The 16,592-nt window shown below is 49.7% G+C and overlaps 1 protein-coding gene across 1 annotated transcript; it reads right to left on the bottom strand.

The window, feature by feature from the left end:
• Nucleotides 1–7,385: 7,385 nt before the first annotated feature.
• Nucleotides 7,386–11,411, bottom strand: LOC125727683 (inositol 1,4,5-trisphosphate receptor-interacting protein-like 2). Its single transcript, XM_049004561.1, has one exon. The coding sequence runs from the start codon at nt 11,053–11,055 to the stop codon at nt 9,583–9,585; it is 1,473 nt and encodes a 490-aa protein (XP_048860518.1). The 5' UTR covers nt 11,056–11,411; the 3' UTR covers nt 7,386–9,582.
• Between the last annotated feature and the right edge of the window lie 5,181 nt (nt 11,412–16,592).

Below are 16,592 nucleotides of genomic sequence, written 5' to 3'. Positions count from 1 at the left end.
TTGTTTACTTACATTTACCCCAGTCTACCTTAAATCCAATGAGTTATCTGGCTAAGTAAGAAATCCAACTCCACAACACAGTCCCTAGGTCCTCAGTCCACTTTGGAGGGACATTTATTCTTATTCTTTAGCTGAATGCATTCAGATGTTTTACCTAACTGATGGCTTTCATAGCCATCCCTAAACCTGAGCTCTGTCTACAGGCTCTCACCTGGAGATCCAGCATCCCTGTGCCGCAGACTTTGAAGAGAACTCGTCATATGAGCAAGAAGCAAATTCTACACTTTTCATGCTACTTACAGGCACTGCCCATAACTGAATCTACAGAACTGATCCAAACCTTGGCATCTTAGGATGGAAAAGCCAAATCCTTGCTTGTTCCCCATGCTGCTCGCCAGCCAGCCTGTCTGCAGGAGGCCAGGGCCCCCCAGCGTCATATCCAGCAGCGCGGATGTCAACGTGAGCCTCTTCCTGGCACCTGAGGAGGCCTTGGCAGTGACTGGCAGCACCGCTAATCGACTAAATGTGCCTGGCATTCAAATCAAATCCATGAGGGCCAGATGCTGAGAAAGGGAGTCAATGCGATTAAGATCGTGTCAGCGGGGAGGGCAGCCATGCTGTCTGGGTGCAGATTCGCTATGACGGCTTAAGCTGTTATGAAAACACAGGCCTCCCCCACAGCATGGAGACATACTCTTACAGGCCAGTGAGCAAACTCCACACTGCCCCTGCTGTCCCCCCAGCCAAACTACACCCCCAAGGAGGACAGGTGTAGCATGTTGAGTGCAGAGGGCAAGCTGGTGGGGTGGTGGCTGGTCTGTGGAACTTGGAAGCTAAAGGACTTGTTATACATCGGATTCAGGGTGACCTTCTGGCAAAATAGCTCCATCAGGTTCCATCTCCAGCCAGACGTTGCAGATGCCATGTCGGGACAGCAGAGGGCGCTCCACTCAGTGTGAGTCCTGGCACAGGTCAGTTTGCGGGATGTCCAGCGACGGCTCGGGCTCTAGCACCTTCTGGATCTCAGTTCCTGCCACATTTCGAGATTCCTCCATGCAATTCGGCATATCTCGACATCTCCTGAGAGTCATGTCTGGTCCTGCCTTACTTGACTTCATGGAATTGTTATGTTTCATCTGGGTGCTGAACTACGATAAGTTCAGAGTCTTAACAAAGCCACAGAGTAGGTTCTGATGTCCTGGTGTAGGGCGGTGTGGACTGGGTTCCGGTGGCCAGCAGCAGCGAGGGGGTCGCAGGCCGGGATGACACAGTGACCCAGAGCAGCACCTTCTCCGCCTTCACCAGGGCCTCCACGCTGTCGCTGTCCCCTCCAGCGGGTGGGAGCTGTCATCTGGGGGAGGGCTGTGACCTTTCTGGAGCTGAGGACCAAGAGCTTATTAAACATCACGTCCAGCTGTGAAGAGCCAGGATTCCAAAGCTGCACACCTAGAGAAAACATATGGCTTGAAGATGAGCCTCCCCCCCACCCCTTAAATACACGCACACACACACACACACACACACACACACACACACACAGGTTTGTAATTATATCTTTGTGGGGACTCTCCATTCATTTCTATGGAGAAATTCCAACATGACGATCAATCCCCTACCCAGCCCTAACCTTAACCATAAGTAACCAAACAACATACGTAAATTTTTTGTTTTTTGATTGCATTCACAGATCTTTTGGTCCCCACAGTGTAATGTACACATAATTCACACACACACACACACACACACACACACACACACACACACACACACACAGATTCAGAAGCTTTGTCATTTGTATAATGAAGTATCATGAAATGCATGCATCCTTGGAAACTTACAGTCGTTACAGTGGAACGTGGCGAAGGAGGGACGATCCAAGTAGCGACTGAACAAAGGGGTTTTATCAACAGGCAAAACTCAAAAAGAGACCCGAAACAAAAGGATCACAAGGGATGAAACCAAGACAAGGTAAAAATAAGAACTAACCAGGTAAGCGAAACTCAAGAAAAGCCTAACTGCAAGCAGGATCTGAAAATGCAGGGAAACTGCCAGACCAAACACACTCAACAACCGCGGGAACAACCACGCAATGACCAACTAAGGACACAGGGCAAGGGTAGGTACATACACTGCCTGGCCCAAAAAGAAGTCACCGTTTGAATTTAAATCAGGAAGTACTTAAGAACCAATGACTGGATCATTATTTATTGCGCAGTAATAGAGCGACGTCAGCTGAGTACCTGAATCTACAGGACGGCCAGGTTACCCCCATCAATGGATTTTCTTCTTTCCTAATGTCATGGGCATATTCCAGCACGATAATGTCAAGATCGATCAGGCTCGAATTGTCAAGGAGTTGTTCAGGGAGCATGAGGAATCATTTTCACACATGAACTGGCCACTACAGAGTCTTGACCTTAACCCCGGAAAGTCTTTGAGGTGCGCTGAAGAAGGATCTACGGCGCGGTTCAACTCACCAATCATCAATACAGAATCTTCATGGGAAATGAATGCCAATCTGGATTTAAAAAAAAAAATGTTGAGATGTTGCATAAGCAGGTGGAAACAATGCATTGAATGTGCACCGTAATCAAAGCAAAAGGCGGTCCGACGAAATATTGAAGTGTGTGACTCTTTTTTGGCAAGACGGTCTATATACACATAACAAGGGCTTTAACAAGGAACAAGTGTGGGCTATTACAGAACACTAAGGACCACAACTAACAAGACACAGGGGAGCATAATGAAGAATCATTACGGACACAAACATTACGAAAGACATGTGTACAGAACTTAATTACAAGCAGGAGATAACAAGGAACCAACAAAAATACACCAACATAACTTCCTATATATATATATATATATATATATATATATATATATATATATATTCAAATATCAGGGGTATACAACAAAAAACAAATGTTAAATTATGAATAGTTGAGGTTGGCCTCCACCCCCAGACAGTAGGGATGTCTCTCTCATAGCCACATGCTCAGCCATGGAAACAGGACACCACATTAGGAACAAAACAAGCCTGGGAAATAATGGGAGACGGGATGACCAGCGACACCCACTGGCCAAACAGGGAAATGACACATGGACCGGGCCAGGACAGTAACTGATCGTGACAATATCTATAAACATACAATACACAGTATACCTACAATATTCAACAATATATAAGTAGAACAACAAGATGCTGAGGTTAAAGAGACAGTGCTTAATAAATGGCTTTACTGTTCTAATGCTTGTATAGAGTTGGGTTCCAAATGGAGCTGCAGAATAACTGAAGAAAAGCTGTATGTTTTAACCAGTAACCTTTTGAAATTACTGGATTGGCAAAGAACGGCCTCAGTGTGAGGACATCCCGGGGTGGCATCTTTGCCTGTCCTACCCAGAATGCTGTGCTGCCTGTCTTTTAATCCAACACTCAGGAGTGCTCATAGGAACTATAACCTTTGTCTTTGCTTTGTATTAAAAACCTCCTCTGGTGAGGGAATCCGCTCCCTCAGGGTAATGATGTAACTCTGGGGTCTTCGGGAAATGGATAACAACCTAAACCCCCCCAGAGTCGGCATGGGTCAGACTGCCGTGACTGAGGACAGCACTTGTTACAAAACCGAATCGCTTAATGCTGAACAGATGTTTCACTTCATTCATACACAGAACTTTCTTTCCAAAATAAGTCATTGATTATTTCTCTGACAAACCTTTTTTTTGTAACTTTTTTTTTATGTCTAACACTGATGACACTGAAATCACCGTCATGGAATAAATCAGTCAGACATTTTACTGTGACCAGGCCATGTAGAATTGGGGTTTGATGATCCTAATCCAGCATTGTCAGTCTTTACGACCTGCGGGACTCTTCTTTCAGTGTTAAATTAACATAGTCAGTTGCTTGGCTCCTCCCTCCTAGAGAAGCCTGCATGCTGATTGAACGCCCTTGGCTCCTCCCTCCTGGAGAAGCCTGCATGCTGATTGAACGTTGTTGGCTCCTCCCTCCTAGAGAGCCTTGCATGCTGATTGAACACCCTTGGCTCCTCCCTCCTGGAGAGCCCTGCATGCTGATTGAACGTTGTTGGCTCCTCCCTCTAGAGAGCCCTGCATGCTGATTGAACATTGTTGGCTCCTCCCTCCTAGAGAGCCCTGCATACTAATTGAACACCCTTGGCTCCTCCCTCCTGGAGACACCTGTATGCTGATTGAACGTTGTTGGCTCCTGCCTCCTGGAGACACTTACAGGCTGATTAAATTTCTCTGCCTGCAAGATATGACTGATGCCCCCCCACCACAAACCGGTGAATCTAAATGCACCATAAACCGGAAGCCTGGAAAGATGCCTGGATCTGAGCTCTCCAAGACTGGAGTAAAGACTCTCCATGGCTTCAAAGAAGAGGCCTAAGACTTTGACCCCCGGACTGACGGGCTGGCAACAGTTCCAATCCCAGCACAAGCAAAAACTCCGAAGAGAGAGAGTGGAACATTGGACAGTGTGGACAGCAGGACAAAGACACGAGTCAGTGGGTGCTAGAGAAGAAACACCCACAAACAGTATGTTTTCATCAAGTCTGATGACCTCTCTGCTTAAATGAAGCCACAATACATTTGGTGCCATCTTAGCTGAATATTGTGGCTTGAGATCTTACCAGATCCTCCAGCTCACCAAATAAAATGCCATTTCAGGGGAGCTATGAAATGTAAAGGTTAGTAGGACAGTTCATGGGTTTAATTGCAGGTTTGAGGGTGCTAAAGAGATCACCACCCTCATCGATCAGTCATCGGGGTTTCATTCGTCCATTTCCTCGCATGCAGGTGCAGATAACGTCAAATTTCACAGGAACCGGCCCGCCGCTAACAATTAGGCTAATGCTAACCCTAATGACACCTTTAGCATGCCGGAAAAAGACAGACTTGTCCCCGTCACCCGGCCTCAGGAATCAGTTCCCAAAAATGCCGCTGGAATAACGAGTGGTAGGCTGACCGACCTTGAGAAGGCTGGCAAGACTGTTGAAATGGATGAGGAACGGCCAATTGAAATGGACTTACAAAGAGCATGATGTCATCTCCGAAGAAAGCTCTTTTTCCTGGCGTTCCTGTGAGCTGTCCCAGAGTGACCCTCGGGAGAGACACGCCATAGGAAACCCGCTGGTCCGAAATAGGAATGCTTCTGCGTGGTCTGCGTCCGTGTAAATGACGGGCGTGGTGACGGATTCGGTGAGATCATGGCTGGAGAAACAGCAGAGCAGGACCCAACGGGACACGCAGCAGAGACACGCGGCTGAAAAACAGGGCAGCACTTTCCCGTAGCCAATGAGAACCGTTCACTTCTAGCAGTAAACACACGAGATACTGTAATGATGTCATCGGCTGCCTGAGTACATCTCCATCTATCAAACATGCAAAACATTGCTATAGACAGCATTTGTCATGTGTTAGATGTTGATTTATCCATTTCAAGATATTTCCATGTATTACACAAACGTTATGGGAGATGGAGAGATAGACCATGACTGGCCTTAATTTTTAAAGCAAGTTTTTAACATAAATAAAGCCCCAGTGAGTATTGTGCGCAAGGTAATGGACCAGAGTAAGATAGAGTAAGGTGCTGAATTACTGCAGTAAATTATCCAGGTAAATAAAGAGGCAATCACAATAACTAACCCATGGTAAGTGCTGGTTTAGGATTAGGTTCCTATAGTGATGTCCACGTGGTGGCTGCTTGGGTCGCTTGGCAGGAACCCGGAGCTACCAGGGAACGTTCCCAGAACTTCAACCAACGTTACATGAAGGTCTTCTCAGAGTTGGCAGGGAATGTCCATATCTTGATTGTAACATTTCGTAAATGTTTATAGGACAAAAAATCGTTAGCAGTGGAGGTGCAGCTGGCTGGGGCGGGGGGAGAGAGATGTTTTTGAGGTTCCTGTTCCCAACATACTGCAAAGACGCACATTAGATCTTACAGCTGTGTAAAGGTTGTGTCAATGAAAATTGCAGGCGAAATTAGTAGGCAAACAAACAAGTAAGCAAACAAACAAGTAAGCAAATAAACAAGTAAGCGAACAAACAAGTAAGCAAACAAACAAGTAAGCAAATAAACAAGTAAGCGAACAAACAAGTAAGCAAACAAACAAGTAAGCAAACAAACAAGTAAGCAAACAAACAAGTAAGCGAACAATCAGACACATGAGAGCAAAGGAGGCGAAAACACACAGATATGTGACAGCTTGTGAAAATGTGGACTTCTCCGTACAGCAGGTGACCCTGGGGGATTCTGGGCCAACACACAGGTGTGTTCCAGGCTGCTGAGAGTGAAGCCAATTTGTGTTTGTGGGGACTTGGAGAGAGGACAACAGAGCGGCCATCGATTGGTCCAAGTGCTGTGGGAAGCTCCGCCCTCTGACTGTTTATGGCCGGGTGCTGGACCTCCTGCGAGACAGCATTGGCACAACAGAAGAAGTACCTCACATGAGTCCACTCAGTCTTCACTGGTAAATCATTGCAACCTTTTTCCTAGCACGCTGCTAAGATCACTTCCTCTTTTCCTGTATTTTGTAATCATATAATGGGTGTTTGACTTCTTGTGACACTTCAGATTGCTAATATAATCGGAAATCATGTTTTTCTCACAGGTTGCAGGTTGGCAGGTATCAGGAAAAACAGCAACATCGCATTTAGAGTCAATTAACAAAAGGAACAAGCTGCAGGAATATGCTTAGAGTGACCCCTGGTGCTGGAAATATATATTGTACCATTTTTGGTCATCTTCACCCTTTTACACGACTGCACACAGCACAGGGGCGGAATAAGACAGTAGGTGGCAGTAGGTAGTGCAGTAGGTAGTTTTTTGTGACATTTTTACTGAGTATCGTCCAGCTTCATTGACTGCAACCCTGACCGGGGGGGCAGGTAGAACATAGATGCCTGATGTAGCTCCTCTCCAGTCACATGACATATCAGTGGTGACCTCACACAGTACCTGGTTACACAATCAAACCCGCACACCTGGGCTTGGCCTGCTTGGTGAGAGGTGAGATGTCTCCCATGTTATGAGCTCCCCAGCCCCCCCCCCCCCCCCCCCGCCAAATACCTCCTTAAATCTGGCAAGACACTGCAAGATTTAATAACAGCCTGGGTTGTCGTGGCTGAACATCTGTAAATCACAGGCTGCACCAAGGGGCAGTAATTAGCAGTAATTACCTAAGACGGGGTTAGTTTATCTTTGACAGTCACGTCCCCTCCCCCATCCCTCGGTAACTGTGATGGGCATCACGTACATACACGCTCAGGGAGCCCTGTGCACACGCAACACCTCAGCATAGACTTGCCTGTTCCTCAAAATACACCCCCAGCCGGAAGACAAAAGACAGATAATCGTATTCAGTGTGAAATGCTTTATTTACAAGGTCAAAAAATCCAGCCAAACGTTATCCCCGTAGGCACAAAAATACCATTAAGTGCTTAAAACAAAACAATAACACTGATTTCCGATCTTAATCTAAAAATTAGAAACAGACACATCACTTGATGCACAGTTCCTGTTTTGAGTGAATGCTTTGTTAAAAGTATCATTGCACCAGTCGTTTTTTTTTTGTTCAAAAAAAAAACACTAACATTAATAAATAATAGTGCCAACCCCGGCTGCTGGGGAGGGGGGGGGAGAGTGAAGCCTTGCAGAGGAACATGAGGAAGGTGAGGAAGATTCCGGAAGGGACAGGGCCTTGCTTGTCTCGCACGTTCCTGTTTCGTCCCTCCACTTCCTGCTTTCTACGCTGCCAGCCCCATGGCGATTTCGACAGCTTCCTGTTTCACTGTGTAACACTGTTTGACGATTTCTCGAACATGCATAACTGCACCCAGACATCTTATTCATTCTCCAGAGTCTGAGCAGAGCGAGGATATCAGAGCAAGGTGACTACATTTGTCATGAAAATGAGAGAAGTGAAGGGAGGAGGGGGAGTGTAAACAGTCAGGGCTTTGAGGAATCCCCGTAGCTGCATGGGATTCTGGGAATTATTTGCTGGCCAGTTGAAGTTTATCTGTGACCCCAGTAATCAGCATATTCTTCATAGGCAGACAGCTCAGTCCTGTACCCGCACTTTCTCAGGAGATTAGATAGAGTCAGACCCCCCCCCTCCAGCTCCCTGCGCTGAGCCACAAGCCACTACCCCCTGGATGAACAGCCTAAGACCCCACTAACCCTAATTGCTGAAATGGGTCCTGTCTTTTCTCCAAGGTACCTGGGGGAAACCGTATCAGGACAAAGTAAAGACATGCTGCTAATCTAAGCATCTTATTTACCATTATCCCCGGTTGGTCTGGTGGAGCCAGTGGGAATTTGCCTCAGGTAAGCAACGGGTAGCTGAAGCAAGCAGCATGACTGCATGTCAACGGGCTGCTTGCAGTGAAGCGGCTGTCCTAAAATAGACGGACCAGAAATGGCGGGTGCAGTACAGGTCGCTGACATTGGTAAACTGCGGCTTGCATAATGGGACTGAACGGGTCTGGACCCCTGCTCAAGTGATTGGTACGTTCCTAAAAGCAGCAACAGCTGAATGGAGGTTTTCCGCTGGTACCCTCATACAAAAAAAGTCAACAAGATCGCCGCCCCTTTCTGTCTCCATGGCGATGTACCCTGGAGGTCCTTCCTGGGGATGGGGGATACATGAGTTTGCACATAGAGTGCAAGTCAGGCCGATTTACAGAACATATTCACGGAATGAATTCAGTCGAACTGAAGCAATAAAACGGTTTATATTCTGCAAGTGGCCACGCCAAAGTGATTCATGGGAATTGTGTCCTCGGGTCATGTGACCTCAGCCTAAGACACAATGTTCGTATGTTTACTCAGACATCCCAGGTTGCCCCACATTCTGTCCTAAACGACAGCAGACCCACGTGCTGGGAAACAGCACCCCGCTTACGCACCCTGACTCATCGCGCTCCTGCCCCACATCACACGGCGGGCAGACTCACCGTCACGGCCTCCCTCCCACCACCCCGGCCCCTCCTCAGCACTCTTCTGGTTGCCTTCCTGTACCGTGACATGTGGCCGCGCTGCGGCTGCGTTCGGCTCCCACGAGAAGTGCCACCCATCCGTGCTGCCTTCAGATAACATCCCCCTCCCCCCTTCAGTCTTTACTCCCCCTGCATCCAAAAATCTCCCGTCACGGGAATACTGCTATCGGACCAGGATGCCGGAAAGTTCCACAGCTCAGTTCCCCCTTCAAGTACAAAAAAACCCCCACATATCAGCTTTGGACCCTGGAATGATTCACGGAGTGGGAAACATAGACGAACACATGGTTACAGCTTCTATACCATGAGATCCCTTTGGTTTAAATAAATTATTTAAGTTTTAAAGCTCTTAACACCTTACAAGCATTATTGTATTAGCCCTTGGATGACAGAAACCACTTTTTTGTACCATGATATGGGCCCTGTTACAGTCAGTTGAGCCAGAAGCTCTAGTACCAGTACCAGTACCTGTGGGTTTTCACTGGAGGTTAGTTATTTGTGTCTTCTTCAGATGGCTTGTGAAGGCCTTCACCCTGTACATCCACTGCCCGTCCCGGGTCACTCAGAATCTACATGCTTGCAGGGGACCCCCCTGCCACTGCTGGTCCGCTGGGGGCGGCCCAGTCGAATAAGGCGGTGTAGATTTGTCCAGGAGTAGGTCAGCCGGGCAGATACTAGGTCCAAGGTGGCGGGACTGAACCGTGCCCACAAGTCGGAGGGGGCCGTGCCTTTTACAGGCCGGGGCGCAGACAGGAAGTCGGGCAGCAGTATGGCATCACCCCCCAGGAAGAGGTGAGCCAGGCTGCGGCGCTGGAGCCCATCCCGCACGCACCGTAGAAGGTCCTCTAGTCGCTCTACCAGACGGCTCTCCTCCCAGGCCTCAGGGGACGTGGTTAGCAGCAGACGGAGCCATGCCATCTTCAGCGAATAAGAGGAGAGGATAAGCCGCCAGTCATCGCCATCACGGCTGCCCAGCACCTGGCCGCCCAGGTCCCTCACGGCCTTCGCCATCTGCAGGCACTTCAGGTGGCAGGATGCGGGGGGCAGTCGGCCTTTTAGCCACCCCAGCAACCTCTGCTCCTGCCGCGGCAGGTAGGCTGTCCATAGGGGGGTGCCGGCACACATCGAGGCCGCCACCCAGTAGGCGCCGTCTCCGGCCGGCAGGGCGGGGATTAGCCGCACGGACATGGAGATGTGGCAGCAGACGTAGTCGGAGCGTGGCGTGAGGCGCAGGAGCACGCGGTCGTCCTGCAGCGCCAAACCCAGCACGCAGCGCTGGTCAAAGCGGTAGCGCACAGCAGACAGGCAGCGCTGCACCGCACTGTAGAACCAGCGCAGCACTGCGCCTGTCGCCAGTCGATATGCCGTGTTTTCCACCCGCTCTGCCACCAGGAAGGTGTCAGTGAAGGCCCGGTGCCGCCTGGCCCACTCAGACCGGCGGGGCGTCTCCAGGCCACACAGCGCCGGGTCGGACGTGGGCGGCTCGCCGCAGTGTGGCTCCAGCTTCAGGCCCCGTGGGAGTCGCAGCGGCACCAGGATGTCGAAGCAGTCGGGCCGGCCCACCTTGTGCTCCTCGTAGGAGCTGCCAATCTGGACAAAGTCACCACGTAGCGCCAACGAGGCCTCGGGGGGGGCGTGAGCGCGGCCAGCACGCACCAGCTCGCCCACAAGCTCCGCCACATGGGCCTTGCTGTGGCCCAGGACGTGGGGTGATAGGCGCACATGTCTCTCGTAGAAGTCCTCCAGCAGCTCCTTCCTGCCAGGGCCCGCTCTGGACGGTGCCCCGGTACCAGGTGGGGGGTTCGGACGGGCCGGCCCGGGGCACGAGGAGCGGCAGCCGGCGAGGAGGAGGAGGATGGCGAGGCAGAGAGCAAGAGCCAGTGGGGTGACGCCCGGGGCCCAGCCGGGGCAGCCATCTGATGCAGAGGGGGGGTCACCAAGCGAGGAGGCATAGAGGAGCAGCAGCGTGATGAGTGTGGCAGCGGCGGCCAGGGGCCAGAAGACGCGCAGGTTCAGGGTGTAGGCGGCCATGCTCCCCGCCTGCGCCTCCTACCTCTGGCGCTACCCCATGGCTGATCCTCCTCCGCGCCTCTGAGTCAGAAGGCTCCTCCCCTCTCCCACAGCTGGAAGTGCTTTCCTGCTCCCCGTAGGGGCAAAGAGGAGTGCAAAGAAAAGTGCAAAGGAGCTCCTCCGGTCACGGGGGGCAGGCAGAGGGGTGTTCCGAGCGGCGTCCTGCTCTGCGTGGAGCTCGTTATACTTGCCGGTAGGACCTGTGATCTGAGAGGAAATACCAAACTCTCAACACGAACAAGAAACTTCATCTGAAAGGGAGAGAGAGCGAGAGGGGGGGGGGAGTCGAGAACCCAAACACACTCCTCCCCTGCCCCCTCCCTGTATTCTTAAAGAAACACTGTCCATTTTCATAGGCCCACATATGTAATGTACGTGCCTGAGAAGCTGGACAATTTGAAACGTAATGAAAGGCGGGAAGCCCCTGTCATCTGAGGCACCGGGGATGGGACAGAGCAGCTGAGCTTGCCTGAAGCCCCACGTAGCGTGAAGCACAAACCTCGGGCTGGATAATGACGGCCGCTCACACGCCTCTCCGGCTATCTGGTTACAGTTACCCAAAAGACTGCGGCAAAGGAGAGCATGCAGCACAATGCAGACCCAATGCTGCTGTTGACATGACCCCTCCCCTAAGGCAGGACGATCGGGGTCAAAGGGCACTTGTGTTGGGGATCTGGACAGTGGCAAACACAGCCCATTGCTCCTGACAGGTCCTCAGAGGGTGGGGGTACAAGAATACAAGGCAAACACATATCACCCCCACCCCGTGCAGGAACGTGGCTGGATGGCTGCCTCACTGGTCACGATACATGGGGGTGTCCAGCCACTCACAGCCGGGCATCGGGGGGAAATGCTGTCTATATCAAAACCACAACAGGAAACGAACAACAGGATGTGGGGCCCTGTCACGGTCAGCCTGACAGCCTGTCAATTAAGGGCTTCTTTCAAGATGGCACAGAGACAGTGATACTCTTAATGGATCCAGACATGAAGTAGCGTTAATCCACACAAAAGGTCCATATCCTGAAAGCTACAAGAAAGGGAGCTGGCTGTAGGGGGCGCTACGCACTGAAATCAGGGGTTTATGTCAGCACAAGCAGCCCACAAGCAGGTAAGGACCACCAACTCTGACAGCATTCCTCAGCCGTTACGGACGTGGTGACCTGGGGCTCAGGGGTCCCGTCGTTAAAGGGTCAGATGTTTCTCTCCAAGGTCTCAGGGTCTTTAACCTCTAAACAACTAAAGATGCCTCAGGAAAAGGCTCAGTGGACACTGTGAGCCAGAGCTGGGGCCAAAAGTGGTTAAAGGCGACCATGAGCGGGTGACCAGAGCCGTGCTGGGTCCTCTTTCTGCATCTGAGGCTGCATATGTATCTGGAAAGAGCCATGATGATAGTCTGCAAGGCCCCTCTGGTCGCCATGGCAACTCCCGCTCTCCTATCTTCCTGCCAATGACAAAGTGATGAGGTCATGGGAAGGGGAGGGTGGTCCTGGGCGGCGGCAGGGCCTGTGTGCCAAGGTCCCATATCCAGCCGTTTTACGCTGTCCATACAGACATGACTCATAATGAACGAGAAGCCTGTTCCTGTTTGGCCAGCGACCTCCCCCCAACCCCCACCCCCCAACCCCCCTGGGGCTCTGACATCTGTGTTCTCAATGGTCATGGAAAAAGATAAGAGATACTCACTTTGTTCTGTGGTACTGAATGCATTGTGTCTTTAAATGGTTGCCACTGCAATATTTAGCAAGACCTTTGCGACTGATTCGGGATGGAAGCTAATAAGAGCAAGAAATAAAGCTGTTATTATTCATCAGAGCAACCTATGCAAATCAGACGCAACCAAAGTGTAGAGACTGTTCTCCGTACGTACGACCAACCACTAAATGTCCCAGAGTGACCTCTGAATGGGCGTTAAACAGTAGCTTGGAATGTAACCGTGCTAAGAAAACTTTCTTTGGGTTTGGTAGAAGAGTAGTGTAAGGAATAAAAAGAAACTGGTCATCTATATTTAGATTAGCATATTTCTGCCAAAAAGGAAACTCAATGTGGACGGGAGGGTTTTGTGGGGGGTTTGAGCACCCCCTTGTGGTCAGTGAGAAGAGAAACAGGAACAACAGTTAACCACTGTCTATAACTACTTGTTCGGAACAGGACGGCAATGACCCTGGATCCTATGCCAGGAAGGGGACACATGGAGTCAAGGGTGGGACCTGAGCCCATGATGTGAGGTGTGAGGCCACAGTGCAACCCAAATACATTCCATGCCTAATCTTAATTTTCATTATAATAAGTTATTTAATTGTTAATTTTGTAATAATATATGTTAAAAGCAAAAGGGTTTGTCCAGCTATGCTGCTTGAACTCCTCATAAATATGAACATAACACATTTCAAATCATCAGATATTAAGGCAAAGGCAGTAACTCAGATGTCAGTAAAGGACAGTTTTGCCGGGTCACCCCTGTGACAGCCTCGGTCACCCACTGAGATTAAAAGTGAAGCTGTGAATACCATTAAAGGTCTATAGGGGGCAGTCTAAGACAGACGAAGAGACCACACCGTGGAGCCTTTTCCAGTGGAAGCCGCGAGAAATCAGTACATGCTGATCTCCCACAAAACATCTGCACTGAAGGGTAAATTATTGCTCACCGCATCCTGTCCTGCAGATCAATCCGGATGTGTTACCGGTGTCTTTTTACATCTGTGTAGCATTTGGAGATTTGGAGAGTTTATCAGTACAGTTTAGGTTTAGGGCAGTGCTGAAGGTTCGATCAGTAGCGTTTCCGCTTGGATTAGGTTATCAGCAAGGGAACTGTATTCGTTGGGCTCTGCAATTAATGGGCTTTGAAAGTGAATGCTGACGGCCTCGTTAGCGAGCCCTTAGGTAACGGCGATGTCGACCTTATGAACTGGAGAGTCACTGCTATGATCCGAGATTAGGCCAAACGGAGTTCTCCGGAAAAACCAGACGGCAGTGGTTGCATAGCTACCAGGATCACGGACCCATTTCATAGAGCTCTCCGTCCAGACGACCCGGGGGCTGGTCGCCGTTTTCACGTCTGTGAAAAATTCTTTCAGACGTTTCAGTAAATGGTGCGTGATTCAGCTCTGGGGTCCTGCAGGCTTTGGGTAAACGAGAGAGAGAGAGACAGCATGGGGGTTGGGGGGGGGGGTCGGGGTGTACCCATCTATCTGTGTGCATAGACATACATCAGCACCCTGGCACAGAGGTCCCTTTCAGTTACACGGCCCCCGACAGACAGGCAGGAATGTGCTGCTTGTCTATATGTCTATAAATGAACATCAAGCCAAAACAACAAACACAGAGTTCACCTCCGGGTATCTGCTCAGGCGAGAGGTCGAAGTTAAAATCCTACATTGCCACAAAAAGTCCAAAAGACTGATGCAGAATCTGATGACTGAGTAGCTGCTTGAAAACGTACCTAAATAACTTATCTGGACAGATTTTGAACGGAACAAGGTCCTATATGTCAGGCATTTTTCATGAGTGTGCTGCCTTTCCCAGGCTAAGTAGGATTGATCCTCCAAGCAGGTAGGAAAGACAGATCCACTGTCTCACACTCTAACAACCTGCCGCAGAGCCGACTCGGACAGGGATAACCTCAGCATCCTGAGAGACGCCCTCTACAGGCTGCGGCAAGTATCAGCCTGATATCAGGAATGTGAAACTGGGTGGGAAACGCAACCACCTGGTCACCCAGCTGTGTAGAAGTCTGCAGGCCTGACTGCGGGGGTCCAGTGGGTCACTACATTCCTGGGTGGGACCAGCACCTCGCTATTTTGTTGTTTCACAGATAAGAATTTGTTGCGTAATTCTGTGCGGTGTCCTTGTGCACTTTGAATGGTGCCTTTGAATAAAATGCATTATTATTATTATGAGCATCAGCTTGGTTTGTTGGTGGTCGCACCCCAAACGAGCCCGATCTTCATTCCCCAACATCTCCTGACACTCAAAGCACCATGTGTAAACAAACATATAAACAAACATGCAAGTAAACATATCAAGGCTGGCAGCTACAATGTAAATAGGGCCTGAAACAGACAGGGCATTTTGCAAGTCATCCATCCATCCCTCCATCCATCCATCCATCCATTCATCTTCTAAGTGCTTGTGGTAAATTTAGAGACACCTGTGTCCACCTGTATTATTCATCATGAATAATACACCCTTTATATTCCTCTTGTATGGGACATCTTGGGGTCTCTAGGAAATGTAATTCAAAAATTCAGAGGCATTTTAGTTTTGTGCAACTGTCATATTTTCCGCCATCCAAGATCAACACTCTTCTTGTGTAACACTGTAGACCCCAGAGGGAGGAGGAAACCCTAGCGAGGAAACAGACAGGCAGCAGACTGGTTGTAGACTCAAACCCCAGGCCTGATCTGTTCACGTCTCCTCCATAAAGCCGTAAAGAGGCAGCAATTTGGAATGAAAAAGTATAAAAGCAACACTTTCCCCCTCATACCAGCCTCACATCTCGCAAGCTGTAGCCAAGAAGCCTATTAAAGAGATTGAAATGAAGACGAATGAAAGACGTGCCTGTCTCAGAGGAAACGATTATGGCGTAATGAACAGTCTGTCTGCCGAACATGTTTGCTGAGAGGAACGGGCCTTTGGTGGCTTTGTCTAGAATGGCTAAGACGATAAACAAAGACACGGATTAAACATCCAACAGGGAGACTTGAAAATCCTCACCGATGGCGTCAGAGGCAGGAGTCCATGCACAGCCCTGCTCCCTCTCTCTGCGTGCGGTCTGTCTCGGGAGATGCGAGCTCCTCATGTCGCGGATATTTAGAAGCTCCGTCCAGACAAAGAGCTCTTTGCTCCACAGGTGTGGGATGTGACCCGCTCTGGGGCTATAGAACGCCGGACTGTTTTGTAGGTCGACTCCCATGACAGACATGATAGTAAATAGCTATTGGCGGTAACCGACCGCAGACTAATCTCACAATACTAATCTGACCGGCTATCATACTTCCCCCATGGTTTTTTTAACCGCTGCATTCTTCCTGCCATCGCAATGAACACATCTGGCCGTCGTTTTTTTTTTTTTGTGAGCGGCCTGCTTTTCCAGAAGGTTCTGTATCTCCTGGTTTGAATGGAAACCTACCTTTTAGTCATCTGGTCTTTAGAATATGTCACGGATTATTACCATGAAACACCCAGACTGCAGCGCTTTTATCTAATCGCACTTCTGCGGGAATCGCCGATAAACAGTCCTAGCGTGAATGTTCAGGTGTCAGACGGGGGCGTGGCTAAGAGTCTTGGCTCGAGAGGGTGAGGGGCCCCAGGACCCTACGGGTTAGGGGGTGAAGCTGGGATGTGGCAGCAGGGAGCGGTGAGGCATAACAGCACGAGGAAGAGAGAAAAAAGGAAATAAAAAAGAGATGTGAAAAGGGAGAGCGTTGGCTCACTCTGGAGGCCGACACACCTGAGTCTCATTCAGCACCCTTTTAATACATCGGGTGTTTATAAAG

The sequence above is a fragment of the Brienomyrus brachyistius genome, unplaced genomic scaffold (genome assembly GCF_023856365.1).
Source record: "Brienomyrus brachyistius isolate T26 unplaced genomic scaffold, BBRACH_0.4 scaffold110, whole genome shotgun sequence".
In the NCBI taxonomy this organism is placed as follows: Eukaryota; Metazoa; Chordata; class Actinopteri; order Osteoglossiformes; family Mormyridae; genus Brienomyrus; species Brienomyrus brachyistius.
Note: the sequence above shows the minus strand (reverse complement) of the source record. Positions and strands in the feature narration are given on the sequence as shown.